The sequence below is a fragment of the Lonchura striata genome, chromosome 17 (assembly GCF_046129695.1).
Source record: "Lonchura striata isolate bLonStr1 chromosome 17, bLonStr1.mat, whole genome shotgun sequence".
Taxonomy (NCBI): Eukaryota; Metazoa; Chordata; class Aves; order Passeriformes; family Estrildidae; genus Lonchura; species Lonchura striata.
Window position 1 is genome coordinate 6300597 of NC_134619.1, and position 18086 is coordinate 6318682.

The window sequence follows — 18086 nt, forward strand, 5'->3', positions numbered from 1 at the left end:
GGTTTAGTACATTAAGAAACCACAGCTTCTAAGGAGTTTCCTATTAATTTACCTACATTGAGTTTTCCATGATTGCCTCATCGTGTGCTGTTATTTCATTATGTGCATCCTAGATGGAGGCTTTTAGCACTCAGCCTGAGCTGCATCAAAGTGCTGGCATCTGCCCCAAGAGTTTGTGCAGTGGGGATTGGTGGCAGACACCCAAGGGTCCAGAGAAACAAGACATCTGAATTATTTTTACATCCCTTCCCAGTTAACCCACAGTTCTACTAAAGCACAGGATGTATAACACTCCATTCAGGAAGGATGCAGGTTATAAAGATGCTCTTGTAGCTACTCCAAAGTTCAAGGCTCCTTTTTGACTGGAAGAACCACAGCCTGTCATCTTCTTTTCAGACTCTCCAACAGATTAAGAAGATATTGAGGTAACACTTTGCTTTATCCTCCCTTTCCCTTGCAGAACTCAAGATGGGGGAGATGAAATGAAGACCACAGTGGGAAGGAATTCAGTAGAAAACAGAAAAAAATTACACTGGCTTTAGCAATTAAAAATCCATGCCTAGGAAGACATGCAAGGAAGACATTGAGATCAGAGTGGCTGATTTTCCAGAAAACAGAACTAGACACGAACAGATGAGAGGACAGATTATGAATAGCACTGCTCATTTTCATCTCTGCCAAAAACAACCTCACTGTTAAGCAACTGAGAGGAGGCTTTCTCTGGGGAGGAGTCCCTGCTCACACTACACCTCCACACATAAAACAACCTCACCTGGCAAATAGAAGCACCACAGAAGTCAGGATCATTTTTTCCAGCTAGACTATTGAGCAAATCTTTGCCATTTGTCTTGAAATGCTGTCTGTGCAACTGATGATCACCCAATATTTACCCACAATTTTCAAGGCTAACCTTCAAGGAAGGCCATAGCACCACCAAGTATGCAGCAGGAGGCTGACTCAGAAGTTCAGGCTTTTTATCCATATGTAAAGGATTTCCTACCACGGAGAAACTGCTTTTTATGAATCCTAGATCATGCCCCGCTCCTCTTTGTTACCCATTCAGAGATGGGATTTACCACTCTACTGAGCACCTGGTACACACAAACCTCAGCCATGAGCACTACCCTCTAGACTGACAGAGAATAAAAAGAGCCAGCAGGTCAAAAAGTAGCAAGAAAAGAAAAGATACACGTTGAAACAATTAATGAAGAAAATCAGAGATACATATACTGTTAGAGCTGCAGTTTTGTACTTTCAAAGCTGTAGCTTGTTGGCTTTCTGAGGGATACAGAGACTGGTGATTTTGAGAATTAAAACGGACTCCAAAAAAGAGCATGCAAAGATCCGAGTTCACAAACATGCGGCATCACTCAGTGCCCTGCCACTCCTGGGCTGTCCACCTGCCTGGCTGTGGGGCGAGGAGCTGGGGGTCCCCTGCCAGCATTCACAGCATGCAAACTCTGGGCAGTGGGAGATCAAGAAGGTGCATGTTTGCTGCTGAGGAGCAGGGGTGGGGACAGAGACTCTTCCAGTGCAGGTGTGGAAGGATTTATGCGCAAGTAAGATAAGATCTATGTGTCTGTGTATATGGCGGTGTGTGCACTAAGGGATGCTGGTTGGGAAGTCCCTGAAAACACCTAGCAGTTGTCGGCTGGATGAAAAAGATGCAAACCCTGCTCGTACAAAGCCCTGAGCTAAAGCTGTCTGTCCCCCTCGGGGTCTAGAAACAGAACCATTCACAAGGCCAATGTCAACGCTCAGGGCAGCCCGTGTCCCCTACGTCTGGTGGGACGGGCTGAGATTAGTCCTTCTCTAGCTGCGTAGTAGAGGTGCTAGATAGGCAAGCTGTGGCTTCCAAAGGCCACCAGGCTAGGAAAGGTCAATTTGTCATGGTCAGAGAGCCAAAGGAATGGTGACTGAGCAGAGGCAGGAAGCTGGTACTTCTCATGCTACTAACTGGACATTGCTGTACAGTGCAAGTCAATTTGCAAGGATTCCCTGGACCTTGAGGAGGGATGGAGCAATAGGGAGGAAGGGATCTTAAAAAAAAAAAAAAAAATAAAATTTTTCATTTTTTCTTTATTTATTTATTTTAATTTTCCATTGTTTATTTGACTTCATTTCCTGGCCTCCTCCCTTGCTGAGCAGACACTGGCTTGGCTAGCCCAGCCCAAATTCCCCATCCTCATCCCTTCATGTGCTCTGCACAACTGGCAGCCAGGGAAGGCTCTAATTTCGGGGCGGGCGTCGGGGAGGCTCTTCCACCTTTTTTTTACTCATCTAGTACCTCTATTAAGCAGAGAAGTGATCAGAACGGGTGGTAGCAGGGTAGAGGGAGAATGAGCCGTGCAGCTTTTGATTAGTTTCGTGCGACGCATTTCCCGTGGTACCTAGAGTTTCCTGAGCAGCATCCGCATAGTGACTCTCTGCACGGTTTGCTTTTACTGGAAATGAGGGGAGAGTAAAAATTAGACCTGGAAGCAAATGCCAGACAGGAAACTTTTGATTATGGACTCTGGGTTTAAAAGACAGGTGTTTTGAGGGCCGGGTTCATGACAGGATTGTTCTGTTTGAGTGTTCAGTGAGGGAAAAAAAAAAAAGTAATTCAAAAATCAAGAGGGCTTCTGAAATTTGTTTCATTGTGGTCAGTAAATTTAATTATTAGACATGAGGCATTCTGCTCATTGAGTTGGTGGTGTCAGTTTATCTACAATTAACTGCCGGAAGATCTTTCATCTGTATTGGAAACAAAAAAATACTCTGTTCTTCCTCTAAATATATAAAAAAGTAAGTTTTTTTCAAATTGTGTAAACCATGGAAAGCCAAAACTTTAACTTGTTTTGTCAAGTAATATCCAAAAAGCTCAAATTTATGTATTCTTTTTTTCAAAAAAACTCCACTCACAAAGAGAGCTAGTTAATATGTGAATTATTTGACATGGAAAATATATTATATTAAACCTGGCATTGAAAAAAACAAAAATAGATAAAAACAGGGTGTGGTGCAGTCCCTTATGGGAAGGGAGTTGAACATCTGTGTTCACACATCTGGTTTTCATAATGATTTTCAGACAGGCCCTACCACTTCTGGGGAATTGCTGACTTTGAGGAGGCACCACCACAGCTCCATCCCAAATGGCTGCTCAGGCACTGCCCTGCCAGGAGATCCCACCAGGACCAGGGTCCTCCACGCCATGGAGCAGCCCTCTACCTGTGGAAGGGGAATGACGTGGCCCCATCACCCCACCAGGCCACCAACCACCAGCAGGCAGCTCTTGCCAAATTCATGGGCAGACTGAAAGGCTGAAGGGCATCAAATCCCAGTCTTATTTTACACTTGAGTTGGGTAATCAGAGGAGCTCATGGGCACAGCACCCCATGCAAGCTCAGCTGACACCACCCTCGGCATCCTGGGGACTCCTCAGATGTCCACAACGGGACCCTGCACCCCCAGGGGCCGCTGGTGCTACCAGGGCTGTCCTGGAGCTGGCGTGGGAGTGGGATATTGAGCATGCAGAGCCTCAGGGAGACACATGGGTTTCTCTCCTCTCAGTCTCCTCTGCAGTCCCTCCAGAAAGATGCAGCTCCCTCCGTGCAAATAATCCGCTCCCCTAAAGGCAACTGATTATTTCCAGATTACTGTCAGTCCCAGCATGAGTCTCTGACACCAGTTAAATTGGTTCGAAGGCCAAACACCAGCCCAGGCTCATGTGGCCCATGGGGTTCCCATGATTGACCCTGGTTTCCACGGGCAGTAGAGGTTTGGGACACCTTGGACATCCTTGGCTGGATGAGCAGGGGCCCACTGAGGCAACCAAAGGCATCCTCCAGTGCGTACAGAAGCCTTAATCACACCCCTGAAGAGAGATCTTGGGGTTGTGTGTATCTCAGACAGACATATACACACACTGAGAGAGAGATATACACACAGATAAACACACACGGTACGAGGACCCAGCCCAGCATTCGGCCACTGCACAGCCAAGGTCCTGCTGAGCTCACTGGGGCCAAGGACAAACCACAGCTGAGAACAACCTTCCAAAGAGGTTCCTCTCATCACCTACAGCACTGAACTCATGCTGGACAAAGTAATCTGAGTTTTAGCTTCCCACTTCTCTGGAATCCTTCTGTTTCTTTTTCTCTGATATTAATGTTACTATGGTCACTCGGTTCATTAATTTTTAGCTTCTCATCCAATTGTATTTTGGAAAATGCAAGAGGAAGAAACGTGGTTGTGGATGCCTTCAGATGTTTCTCAAACCATCTGTTAAAGAGCACCTGAAGCCCACATTTCATACAGGAGCCTCTATATCCCTGCTGAACCATGTGTCTGTCTTTTTGACATTACAATCAAAGCAAAACAAACAGAAACGAGATGCCACAGCTAATTTTCAGCCTGATTATCAGAAGAGTAATCACCCCCCATCACCACTCTGATCTGCTGGCTTTCTGCAGCAGGAGGGGTGAGAAAAGCCCTAGCACAGAGCAGGCCTCCTTCCCTGGGGATACAGGAGAAGTGGACTTGAATTTGGACCCTGCGTGGCAGCGGGGTGGTCTGGGGGTGGGATGGGTCCCAGTGCCCCGGCAGCACAGCCAGCCTGGGGAGGAGCAGGGGGCAGTGCTTGGCTGGGGCTTGCCAAAGTGATGGGCAATAAGAGGCTCTGAAAGCTTTTTTTTTTTTTAAAGGGAGGAAAACAAAAAGGGGGGAAGGGGTACATGGCATGAAGAAAAAGGCCAGCATCTCTTCTGCTCATCCCAGCCTAGGCTCCACCTCTGGGGGTGAGCTCCTGGCCTCCAAGCGAGTCAGCACAGAGCATTCCCAGCACTCAGATTTGGATGCAGACAAGCTCGTGGTGGAAAAACAAAGCAGAAACCATAGAGAAAGGACATCACCTGGCTCTCAGATCAGCTCTCCCATTTTATGCCAAGACTAAATCAAAAGCCAGCCAGGAGAAATTGCAGGTGACCCTGAGCCTCTGCCACACTGACCCCATCACCTCCTCATGTCCTCCCAGCCTGGGCAGCAGTTCTCCCAGTGCTGTATGGGCAGAAATCAGCACAGCTACAGCAGCACTGGGGTCAGAGGGCAGGACCTCAGCAGCCACCCCGTGCTCTGGCAGAATTTTTGGGATGCTCCCTGACCTCACAAGACAATGTTCAGCCTGCATAGAATAACACCATGTGCCGTGCCAGCAACCCTTCTCGAAATTTAAATATAAAAAGGTGAAAAATAGTGAAAAAGCTCTTTCTGTTCTGTTTGCTGCAGGGGGTTTGTGGTGTATTAGTAATGGAAAGAAGGATATAGGAAATCAGCCACTCCCTACAAATCACTAAAAGAGGAGGAAGATTCAGCTACCTCCAGGTGTAAGACTATTCCCTTACAGCAATGGAAATGCAAAGTGGAAAATCCTTTCCCAGCTGAAGCAGTAGAGGTGTAGAGCTGGGGTCTAAGAGAGACAATTCATCCCCAGGAGCTTCCTGAGTGAAGCATCACCAGCAAGTGGGTGATTAACTGTCAGGTGGGCAGAGAAACAGGATGAGTTCTCTTTTCTAAGGGCAGGATGACACACTGAGCATCACCGAGAGGCTGCTGGAAATTCAAGTGGGTGGAACATTTGGGATGTGAATGTAAAAGACCCAGAAAATTTTAGTGGGGAAAACAGGCAATTTGGGCCCCCTGAATGCAAAATTCCTTCCTGAGGTCTGAGGCTTTATCAGATGGAAGGAAAAGGACAGTGGGAACAGGTGGAATTGGTATTGCCCTAATAGAAGGGAAGGAAGGAGCTTTGGTGCTGCCATGGCAGCAGAACTGAAGGAGATGGAATAAACTCTAAAGCTCTGCACAGCAGCTGCAGACCCTCAGCTTAAGCCCTCCTTGGGCTGGGGTTTAGCAACAAAACCCATCGGTGTCACAAGAGACAGATGCACCACAGGAACAGGAAACAGCATTGGAAATGACTGATGAAGGACCTATAAATAGTAAAAAATACTCTGAAAAAGGACAGGGTAGGACTATTTTTAATTCTTTCTGTGACATAAGGCTGAGAAAGTAGAAAATGATCAGGGAAAAACCTGCAACCTCTACAAAGAAATATGGTACTCAACTTCAGGTTTCAAGTAAATAAATATGAACCCTGCAAGACAGGACTGAGATTCAAAATTAGAAATAAGGCTAGTGACTCAGAAATAAGGCTATTTAGTCTGATTAGATTGCAGGGATGCTGGCTGGGATAACCCTGTAAGGGACTGTCAGACCTCAGATTTCCTTGGCTGTGGAGCAGATGGGGCTGAACAGGGATTTTGTCTCATTGCACTGAGAGAAATGTGTATTTACCCTTTGATGCATCCAAATTTTATGACTAGCTGAGGCAGGGCAGCAAAGCAGCCAGACCCTGGCATTAAATTCTGACCCTTCTGATGCCACGGGCAGGTGGCCAAAATTTCAGCCTTGATCTGCTCCTAGAGAGCTGCTCCTGAGGAAAGCTCCCTGCTTAAATAAATCTAGATGGAGGCTGCCTTCACCTGAGATACATTTAAGCAAAAAAAAAAAAAAAAAAAACAAAAAAAAAAAAAAAACCACAAAAAAACCCCACAAAATCTGGATAATTGAAACATGATCTTGGAGATTTGGGTTATTTGGCAGGAAAGTAGATGGAGTGCTACAAAGGTTCTGCTTGCAGAAAAGCTCAAATGAGTGACAGGAAAAAATAAAAGGGGGGTGAGGAGAGGGAGAAGGAAGGCAGGAAAGAAAGATGAAATTTCCCACCCTTTAGTCAGCACTATATCTACCCAGATATCTTTGGTTGGCTTTTATGCCAAGGAAAAATTAGCTTCTGGCCTCTTATAAGCTAAGAGGCATGGCAGAGAGGTACATCTGCAGAATGCCAGGCTCTGGTTGTACTTCTGAAAAATGCACTCATTGTTTACAAAATTTAGGCTGTAAGCCGTGTTTTGAGGAATGAGATGGAAGATCAGAAAGCCAAGCAGATGACCTCCACTGATCATCAGTTTGTGTCTCATCAGCCAAGAAAAAAAAATTCAGTTCCAGAATTATTTTTTAAAAGAACTGGAAAATATAGGATGAAAAAAATCCCAGAATTAAATACTTCTAAGTGGATGAAGATTGTCCTAAAAGCATCCCAAACCCCAGCCCTGTTGCTCTCCCTGGGAGTTGTGAATGGAGAAAAGCTCTGGCACAAGTGAGATTTACAGCTGCCCTTGGAAGGTGCTCGCCACGATCCAGAGCACGCTCTGCACCGTGGGCTCAAGGCGTGGAGGGAAGATGGAGCAGGGGATGTGCCTCGTCCCCAGGGAATGGGGTGGACAGAGGGCGTCTCTGCCATGCCACCTGGAGCCGTGCCAGAGAGCCCTCCTGTGTCCCACGGAGCAGCAGGTCCACGCCACGCCCTGCAGCGAGAGGAGCTCAGGAGAAGTTGCTAAGTGGTGACGTGGAGATGGCTTCGTGCTCCCCACGTCACCTCTGCTCAGCACAGTGACGGAGACACAGGCAAAGCGTCACCTGCCCCCGGGCACACGTTGAGCCTGTGTGATAGTGAGTTACTCAGCTATAACCCCAGCACCAAAATAAACCAAAGAAGCATAAACCAAAGCCCTGCTGTCACCCCCGTGGGTGTCTGCCAGCTCTGCCTGTGTTGCCACCACTCTCCACAACCCCCCAGCCTCGCTACCTGCTCCAGCCTCCAGCCCGAGGCAGGCTGGAGGGAAGATATGATTTAAGGTCCAGCATACATGTAGATACATCGGACTGCACAGCACAGGAAAAGCACGGTAATACCTAGGAATGCTTCCCTCGATGGTGCCACGACATGGTACACACACGCACACACACAGAAATCTACAGGGAATGCATGGGCATGGCGTGTTGGCAGTGATACAGACCTTGGCGATGGTTCAGGCTGCTGCTCTTTCCTTTAAACAGAAGCAATAGTACATTAGCATGGTGTCAGGTGGCAAAAGATGTTGCTGCTTCACTGTTAAAACATAACGAAACGACAATACCAACAATACAACTGAGTGGAAGTTGCGGACAGAAGAAAGGGAAAGGAGCACTTAATTCCTGGAGTTTCTGGCCCGGACAGAAGATCACTGGAGACTCACACAACCTCAGAGAAGACACATACAACGCACAGGGTTGAAGATTTCATCCCAACCCATCCTTGTGCCTACGCACCACTGAGACACCCGAGGGTCGTGTGATTTGTGTGAGCACAGGAGGACTTCTGTGGGCTCAGAGAGCGGTCCCCTTCCTTTGGAAATGCACTGCCCTCTTGTTTTGCACACGAGGAAGGGTTTGAGTGGCTCCCATGACCTTGGTGCATTCTCTTTCCCTCCCTGGCCATTGGGACAGAGCTCATGTCAGATCTCTGAATGCACAGATTCACGCTGGGCGCTGGGATTGGACATGGGTGGGAAGGAGCATGGACCCCTTCCCTGGCATCCTGACACCTCAGGTGGGGTTTATGCCTCCAGAGTCTTTGGCAGCTACTTTACCAAAGTAGTTGGCAAAGGTGACATGGAGGGAGTGGGACACCACAATCTGTGTTTGCAGTTTCATATTGAGATCCAAAACTGGATTGCCTTGAAAAATCATTGAGGACAAAGTGAGCTGAATGCCTACAAAAGGGCAGCCAGGACACTTTAAGCCATGCTAAGTTCACACTGAAAAACACCCTCACCTTCACTGACCAGTCATTGTGGTGGTATTTCCCTCCAGCAGTGAGGAAAAGCTGCTCTGGTTCACAACTCCTGCACTGGGGAATGGTGTTTATTGGGGGCCTCGGTCAGCTCTGCCCCTGCAGGCCCCAGAGAGGGAGCAGACTGTGTTTTCTCAGCAGATACAGCTCTGCCTCCTCTAACACGGTGCCCTCTAAGTGTGATGCTGCACCAGCCCTGGCCCTGCTGCTGCTCAGCAGTGACCACTGAGCCCTGCACACAGCCCGACCCCTCTTCCTCAGTTAAAGGCAGCAGCCTGGAGAGACCAAGAAAAATCTCTTTCCCCTCCCTGCTTCTTGCTCAGAAAAGCTTGGAAGCCCAGCCTCAGTCACTAGCTCAAATACTCACATTTTAAAATTTTCAGGCTGACCCAGGGGTGTATTCTTTGTGGAGGCACACAGCCCAGGGCAGGCTCTATCCCACACCTCCAGTGCCCACTGGCACCTCTCCATCCCTCCCAGGGTCTGCACACTCCCCATTCATCAACAGGGCAGCCTTGAGTGCTCAAAAACCCCCAGAATTACCCCTCCCAAGCAGAGGGTGAAGGTGCAGGACTCCTGCCCTTCTGGGGGATTCATGTAAACCCTTCCACAGCCAATTTAGCAAAAATGTCTCACTGCTGCAAGCTTGTCTGCTGTCACTGGAGGGAACAGAGAATGAATTAACACATCACGGGCCTGAGTGTCCTCTGAGTGTGGTGAGGAGCAGAAAGGTCAGAGGAAAACTGGGATCACCACCTCCATCAGCCCCTTTGAGATGGCTTTGAGTTGTCAGTCAAGCACCGTGACATTGCTCCAGAGCCAAGTTAGGCTGAAGGAATTCATGTAGAGCACAGGAGAGGGGCAGGGAGGAGGTCACTGAGTGACCCATGTGGAACCAGCTGTCAAACCTCTTTCATCTTCAAGGATGTCCATATGCAAAAGGCAGGAAGGAAAAAAGAAAAATGGGAAAAAAAAGGAAAAATATTGCAAAGTGTGTGCATTCCAAACTCTCTTAACTCTGCTGCTAACCTGAATGTCAGTCCCGACTTGCTCTTCAGGTTCCTCAGGAGCTCCAGCTGGTTCAGAGGAGGGATGAGTCTAGAGGGAGAAAACAACAGGCATTAATGTCCAGACAGAGCTGATTCCAGAGCCTCCTGTCTCGGCAACTTCCCCTGCTGCCCCATCCTTTCAACCAGAACCAGCTTTGTGCCCCCAACTGCAGCTGGGGGACAGCTCAGCAAGGATGGAGAGGGGTTTGGCTGCTACTTCCAACAGGGTCCTAAGGCAGAGCAGTGGGGTAAGAGAGAGAAAGTGACAGCAAGAGAGAGAGAGAAACTTGTCTGCACCACTGGATTTTGAACCTCCCCAAAACCAAGCAGCTGCCAGGGTTCCTGGGCAGCCCGATGGTGTTTTGGCAGAGCTGTAGTTCTGGCAGGTTGGCACTGCTAAATGGAGAGAAACTCCAGCTTTGGGGGAAAATAGAAAAACTCAACCCTGCTGCTCTTGAGGATGTGGGAAGTCATAGGAAGGAGCAGCTTGTGAAGCAGAGAAAACAAGGATCTGGCATTGGGAGAATCCCAGGAGAAAGAGCAATGTGCTCCAGGGTCAAGTTTAACCAATTCCCTACTCTCCATGTCAGGTTTTGCCCTAAAATGAGACAAAAAAACCTTGTGTCACTGCCTTCCAGAAACCATAGGGCTTCCTTCCCTTCTCAGTTAAAAAAAAAAAAAAAACAAACAATACCTGACTAAGGGAATCCTGGTAAGAATGAAAAATCCAGTGAACAAATGTCCTGTGGCCTATTCTGCTTTTGTGCTTTAAGCCATGGAATTAGCTCCACATCCATTTTTGGGTTATTCCCTGAGACCCTGGGAACCAGGGCTTCCTCCATAAATATTTAATATTGATATTCCCAAACAGGTTTTCAACCAAGAGAAACATAGGATGGAGGTGTCAGGGGGAGACTGTAAGAAATGAGGCTTCTATTAAAATAAAGGGAGAGATATTCATGCCCGCATTTTTTTCAGTCATGATGAGACCAATAGTTTCACACTTTAACTAAAAAAATATCCAACTCAACTGGAAAAGCCTCTTCTCTGCGGGCACAAAACTTATCCTCAAAACCACATTGGTTCAGCAGAGATTTTGTGTTCACAAGATTGAGGCAATCAGAAAATTTTCCAATTCTAAGTATGGAGAAAAGAATAAAAATAGTCCTGAAAAATTTTGGCTCAGCTCCCCAGTCGCTTCCATCAAGAGAAAAGCACATCCTGATCTGCTGAATTAATGCTCCTCTTCATTCCAGACATCAGGAAGAAGTTGACCTTGATGCAGTGGAGCATGCATGAGTGCTGGGCTGTCACCTCCCTTCAGCTGGGTTTGGAGGTGCATTCCAGGTTGGCAGAGGTGGTGCATAAATCCAGCACAGGTTGTTCTCAGCAGCTAATGAAGGGTGCACAGCTCTTCTTTGGTGAATTAATTCCTCCGAGAGATCCTTACCCAGCAGAACACAGGAGAATTGCTCCATTTTCTCCAGCTGGGATTGCAAATCCCAGGCTCTCACTGGTGGAAGTCTCAGCTGAGGAGCTCATTAGCTCAAAGGACTGGAGGATTCAGGATTCCAAAAGGAATTATTTATTTTGCATCAGCCCATGGTCTGCAGTGTGCTGAAGGTGGCCACCACAGATGCTTCCATGAGGAAGTACAGACACACAGATAACACAGAAATTCACCATTTCTGTGGTTGGTTCATGGGCCTGGACACATGAGGTGGCCCATATATTTTAATGAAATAAAATACAGTATTTTAATGAAACCAGTATTCTAATGAAATAATTATTATCAAAAATGAGTGAAAACATATACATGACCTGAAATTTAATCTCAACTAAGTGCTCATCCTAACCTGCCACTGCAAGAGCAGCTTGAGGAAAAGCTACTGCACCACACCATTTCTCCAGAACCTTTAAAAACAAAAAAGACAGAGCTCTGCACAGCTCTTGAGCTGAGCTTTGCTGTTGAATGCTGGGTGCATGGCACGCTGCCCTGGTGAGTGCCCAGGGACACAGGTGCCACCATGCCAGGTGCAGAAGGAGCCTCTGGCTGGGGCTCCTCGCGTTTTCTCTCTCTCCTCCTGGCCCGTGTGTCACTGGTTAGCGAGGGAAGCGCGTTCCGGTTAAGGGGGAGCTGGCTGAGGAATCTGCACACCACGGGACACACACAGCTCATGCCACCCACCACAGCAACACTTGTGAGCTGCTGCAGGTTCCCCCCAGCTGCCTCCACCACCCCTCCCAGTACAGCACAGAGAAAGGCCACGCTAACTCCAGGCGCCGGCTCCCATATCCACAGGGAAAGGAGGATCCGCTGTTCCTGGGAGCACAGAGAACTTTTCAAGCATTAGGGGACAGGAGGGAGGTCATGCCTCGGGCCAGGACACCACCAGAACCCCACAACACGAGGAGGGCAGCAGCACAGGACACGGTGGGAGCTACACGGACACACCACGACACGCTCGCGGACGCCACGATGATTTTTTGGAACAGTCCCAGGATGAACAGTTAAGGAGACGGTGACAAGGAGATGGGTGCTGGAATGGGATGGGAGCCTAAATGAGCCTCCATGCAGTGCTGGAGTTTCTATAAGCAGCCAATTTTTGCCCTAACTATGACTTTATGTCTCCAACTGAAGCAATTTTTCATGACTGAGAACATTCGTGAAGCTTATAAAATACTTCATTACAACAAATGGAAGAGAAGTGGCACATTCTTATTCCTCTCCCAGTAGTAGAAAAATGTCTGATTCTCAAAACAGGCTGTTGTTCAGCACAACAGGAAAATATATTCTTAATATACTTGCAATTCATTGATGCAATTTGCTATAAATTAAGCACACAGAGCAGTAAGTGTGATTTACTAAGGCTGTAAAACTTGCATCTGTGAAAACTGGAACTGGGTTTCAAAATCAGACACTAAATCACATGAGCTCTAGTGGCATTACTGCATCTAGTGAGGATTTAAACTGCTCTAAGAACAGAGCTTGGCCTGCAGTCTTGAAATGCAAGTCATTTATTCCCCATCTTAAAATATTAACTTGACTACACCTTCAGATACCCATCTCATATAAAATACGCCTGTGATTTGCAAATCTACTTCTTTCTGCAGAACCTGACATAATATTATTTATCATTAATCTTACACAGCCATATCCAGGACTTTACATTTGGATTGATCCCAAAAGGTTAAGTCTGGGATTGAGTAACTGTGGCTAATAACTGCTTAGCTGTATGTGGGTCTTGGAACTAAAAACTGAAATGGAAAAGTCCTGCTGAGATGAAGCCTTCTTTCACCATAAAATCAGATTGTGTTACTCAAAGAAATGAATGATCATATCAGTTTAGCATCCCAGATCTTTCTTTTCTCCAGGTTTTACCCTCAAAAGCAGGCACAGCTGCTCTGGAGGTTTTATTCTGTGCTACCACTGCTGTGCCCTGTGGTGCCACCACACCAGCAAACTCAATGCCAGGCGGGCACAACTCCTGCAGCTCAGAGCCAGATAAATGACAGAATGAAGGATGGGAGAAGAGAGCTGGAGAGAGGGAACACACAGGAGTGAGGGCAGGGGAAAATGGAAGATGAACGGGGGTGTTTTCTTGTTAAGTGTTGTATGGATCAGGGAAGGTTGGAAAGACCATCAAGAAATCATCCTTAACAAAGCAAGCTTATCAAGCACACTTCCATTCTCTTTCCTGACATCATCATTTTGGCAGTTTCCCAACATTTGTGTGTACCAATAGCTAAAATGTACATGGAGGTGCAGGGGCTTATTCTGTAGCAGCAGGAGAGCGTGTCTGCTTTGGGCTTTCACTCGTTCCTTGGAAAAAACTCATCTTCAAAGGTTTATGTCTTTTTTTTTGTTTGTTTTGTTGTTTTCCTTTTTCTTTTTTTTTTTTTTTTTTAATTCAAGGCTTTGCATGTTACAGTCCCAAATGAAGAACAAGGAGTGACATGACACACACTTTCAGAGTCACATGCACTTCATACCTGGAGGCACCATACGTTTGCGTTTGCGTGCTTTTCAAGTGTTTTCACCAAAGAAAACCAAAGGGGTAAGAGAAAGAAAAACAGGGGGGGAAGTTGGGGTGGAGGAGAGGGGGAAAGAAACAGAATAAAGAAAATTAGCATATGAACGAAGTGTGTCCCCGGGAGCAGATGCTGTGGCCAGGCTCACAGGTGAGCACAGGAGCATGGACTGAGCTGGCTCCCGCTGTGGCTGGCTCAGGAGCCATGGCACACCCGTGTCACCCTCAGGGACACGCAGCTGGCACCTTGCTCCGAGAGCAAATGGGCACCACGGGGCAGGGAAAGTGTGGGGGCCTCCCAGAGATCTTCCATGGGACATCCACAGCCCCTGGCCCCACCAGCCAGGGACACCCAGCCGGGCTGGGCTGCTGAATGGGCAGGATGTGCCCATGGGTTTGGTTTTTAGTGAAGGCCAATATATGACAGCAGTCCAGATCAAGGCCCTGCTCTCATGAGTGACAGCAAGAGCAGATTTTTCCCAATAAATCCAGTGGCTGATGCAGAACAAGTTATTTATGATGTTTGAGTGCACCAAGCCAACTCATGCATCACAACCCAAACCACACCTGCACACGCAGGAGCCTTGTGCATATTTCAGAATTTGGTCCTGCCACATTTTGGATTTAAAGATAAAATCTGGGATTCTCTCAGAGGCCACCATATTTTCCCTCAAATAAATCAGAGTAGCTCTACTGCAGTGATTGCAGTGATGCTCTGGAGCCATGTGAGCTCCTCCAAGGCACTTGAAACAATTTTCTCATATCAAGCAGCCAAGCCTTTCCAGAGATGCCTTGGGAAGAGAGATGAGCTAAAGGCACAGGCTTCTGCTATGAGGAATGAGCAGCTCAGTGTTGAGCAGAAAGGATGCCAAGGTAGTGGTGACTGCAGATCATCCTTGGGCACCAGAGAGGGGATTTTGTGCTCCTCTAGCCCACTTCCAAACCACACTGTGCATTGCAGCCACGGCCTGAAGGGGCTGCTGGGCTTGATGTGCTGCCATGGCTGCAGCAGCACAGGGCTGCCAGTGCCTGCCAGCTGGCTTGGGGAAGTGGGGAGGCAAGGAGAGATGGCCAGTGTGAGTGATGCAAGCTGCAGCCAGAACATACAGTTACTCCCTTTTTCTAAAGAAAAATGAAATCCACTTAATTTATTTTACAGCATTCGAAATATAGTCAAAAGGGTTTCACTGTTTTTTAGTAAAAAAATAAATTTCATTGAGGGCTGAATCCATTGGTGCACCCACAGCTCACTCGTCTAGGTGATTTCACTTGATCTGAGCACAAACAAGGAGCTGGGATTTAAGGGAGAAGCTGAGAGTCTGGAGAACTCAATTTCCAAGAAAGCCCAGGGTGACACTGCTGTGTGGGGCTGAGCAGCACTCACAGCAGCAGCCAGCAAAGCTGCTACAACCCTGCTACAAATCTGTCCTGGCTTTTTACTCAAGATAAGCAGGCTCTCCAAACTACATTTTTTTTTTCTCTTTCTCCTCCCCAGAGTTTCCATTTAGCCTTTTCTGGAGATCTTTATCTCCGATTTCTCCCTGCATATTAGCTCTGTGGAAATACAGGTTTTAACAAGGGGTTTGTGTAACAGGTAATCAAAAGGGTGTCACTGCATGTCTGGCTGCATGGTAAGTTCAGTATTTCAAAGAGCAGTAAAATCTGGCAAAGTCCACTGAAAACAAGCCCTGAGTGCCTGCATTTTGCAGTGGACTTTAGGCCAAGCTCTGTCCTCATCCTCTCCAGTAGCTGATCTCAGGCAGTGCTGGAAAGGTACAGCCAGAAGGTCAGGTACTGGGAGAGAGAGTTTCAATGGGTGGGTTTAATGCTATTGAAAAACAGCTTTGTTCTGTTCTGTTGGGTGGTTGTTGTTGTTTTGGGTTTTTAAAGACAAAATCTTCAAGTTGGTTCATAAATTTCTAGGGAAAAAGCAACCAATCAGACACACACAGGAAGTGAATCCAATGAGAACCTACTGACCACAGCAATGGGACTTCCAACAGGTTTTTATGGTGGGTTAAAAGGTTGGCTGGTGTGTTTGAAATACAGGCTAAAGCTTACCCCAGGAAATACATGCAGGCTGTCTGCCTGAGGGCTAGAAGGGGCCTGGGAAATCAGGAAGGGATTATTCCTGCAGTGCCACAGCCCAGTGCTGGACCACAGCCCTGCGTGGGAGAGGGGAGGTGGGGCACAGGGAGCCCCATCACACCCAACAAAGCCCCACAGAGCTACAGGAACATCTAACAAACATATCCAACCATTCTACAAACACAGAGAGTCATGGATAGCTTCTAAAAATACACCAGGAAGGGGCACATGGCCCTGCCCAGGATACAGGGAGGTGTGGGGTGAAAATGAATAGAACATTGTGCATTTTAATTTCTGAGGAAGCCACCAGGCACAAAGGGAACATGAAGGATGTGGTGCTTCCCCATGTCCTGGAGAGATGGGAGGCATGGCAGGGGACTCTGTCCCCAGCTCCATGAAGCTCCAAATCCCAGGAGGCTGTGAATTTGAATTTCCACAGCACTGTTCTAACCTGTGTAGTTTCACCTTAAAAACCTGCCTGGTTTTACTGCAGGTAGAGAAAGGCAGGTAGGTACTGCTAAAACACTCTGGTGCTCAGCAGCCTCATCCATCACGGTTCCAACATCATTCCCTGCTTTTGTCAACACCCTGGGATGGGGAAATGAGATACAAGAAATGGGAAAATGCTCCCTGAATCCCGAGTTAATTTTCCTCCTCTTAGAGATAAAAAAGGAAAAGAAAGGAAAGGAGCACCCAGGGAAAATGCACCTGGGAGAGGGCCAGGCTGGCCAAGGGTGGGAGAGAAGTTTGCTGAAAGGCAGAAGGACCATTAGAAACCAGTTGGACCAGCAAGGAGAACCTGAGAGGGCACAAGGAGCTGCAGGTAGGGAGAGGGTGGTGTTTACCTATGATCCAGGGCAGCTTGGAGGGAGGTCTTCACACCTGGGCACGGCAACTGTCACAACACAATGCAACTACCAGCAGGCATGGAGAAATAAAGGTGAAAAGAAGAGCACGTACACACACAAAAACATGAGAAGAAAAAAAAAACACACAAAGCAACAGGGAAATTAAAATCAAGTCAAAAATAAAAACAATGAAAAAATACAAAGCGAAAAAAAAAAAAATCCTCCAAAAGCAAAAGCATATACCAGCTCTTAGGAGCTCAAAATCAACTTTTCAACCAAAAAAAAGCAAAATTATGTATTCAGATAACAAAATTAACTATGGAGACAGTGGCATCACGAGGAAAGCAGTGGAGGAGGAAGCTGGAGGAGGAGGTACCTGTACATGGGGACGGTGACGGTGCGTTCGTAGTACTGCCAGGTGGAGTGCAGGTCTGTCCGGGATAGGTTGGTGGCATAAAATCTCCAAGCCGCCTGTGCAGGAGAAAACCCAGTGGGATTGTGCACCCAGGCATGGCCAGAACCACCCCTGGAATATAAACCTCAACCAACACCAAGCCCTATGGGATGGATGCAGCATTCTGCCCTCCCCTTGATTTGGTAAGTGATGAATTTGGGGTGGTGCCGTGATACTACTGGCCATGTGAGCCCAGTTAAAAATGCTGCAGGTCCCAGGCATTCACTGTCAGACTGAAGTCAGGATGGGTGTTGTTGCCCATTTAGAAGTGAAAAATGTGGAGAGAGAGGAGCAGGGGAATGTAAAATGACTAATTTCAATTCTTCAAGACATACAACAAGGCAAGCCTTCTGCACGGACATCTGTTCTCATGAAGAAAATGCTCCCAACTGTACCTTATATCAGGATAAATATTCTCTTTGGGGAGAAAAAAAGGGTGAAAACAGACTGTCCTAATGCATTTGTCTTGCTGAGCTGGCTGCTTGCTGAATTCCATCCCTTTTCTCTCTAGATTCCCTACCACATATGCTGTTTTCCCCTAGCTGATTTCCTGGCATTTATTCCCAGACAAAACCAGTCACCAGCTGCTGTCTCACACCTTACATACACCACCCCATTTGTCTCTTCCCCAACTTCTAAAAGTTTATGAAGCCCCCTAAAACCAGGATGATGTCACCACAAGGCTCCTTGGATGTGACCCTCACCTGGATCAGGCCCGCTGCTGGGTTTCGCCTCTTCTCAAAGTGTTTTTGTCGATGCTGCTCTTGAACCTTCAGAGCAAATCCAGAACCCAAGATGCCCTGGGGAAGAGAACAACAATTTGCCACTAGCAGGGGTTTAGTTAAGCTTCCACTTAAAAAATGTGATTAGCTTTCCCTCCAAAGGTTTTTTCCTGGCTCATTT

The 18086-nt window shown here is 47.3% G+C and overlaps 1 protein-coding gene across 13 annotated transcripts in view; it reads right to left on the reverse strand.

The window, feature by feature from the left end:
* KCNQ2 (potassium voltage-gated channel subfamily Q member 2) overlaps positions 1–18086 on the reverse strand; it is a 72854-nt gene that overhangs the window by 26229 nt on the left and 28539 nt on the right. For 5 of the 13 annotated variants that reach the window (XM_021527279.2, XM_021527275.2, XM_077786993.1 and 2 more), the window contains exons 7-11: positions 17888–17983; positions 17106–17200; positions 13756–13785; positions 9743–9811; positions 7899–7928 (exon numbers count right to left, since the gene is read on the reverse strand). In XM_021527279.2, coding sequence (XP_021382954.1) covers positions 7899–7928; positions 9743–9811; positions 13756–13785; positions 17106–17200; positions 17888–17983 — 320 coding nt within the window. Of the gene's footprint in view, positions 1–2390; positions 2445–7898; positions 7929–9742; positions 9812–13755; positions 13786–17105; positions 17201–17887; positions 17984–18086 lie in introns of all 13 variants that reach the window. The other 8 variants (XM_077786994.1, XM_021527278.2, XM_021527273.2 and 5 more) reach the window with 4 other exon arrangements.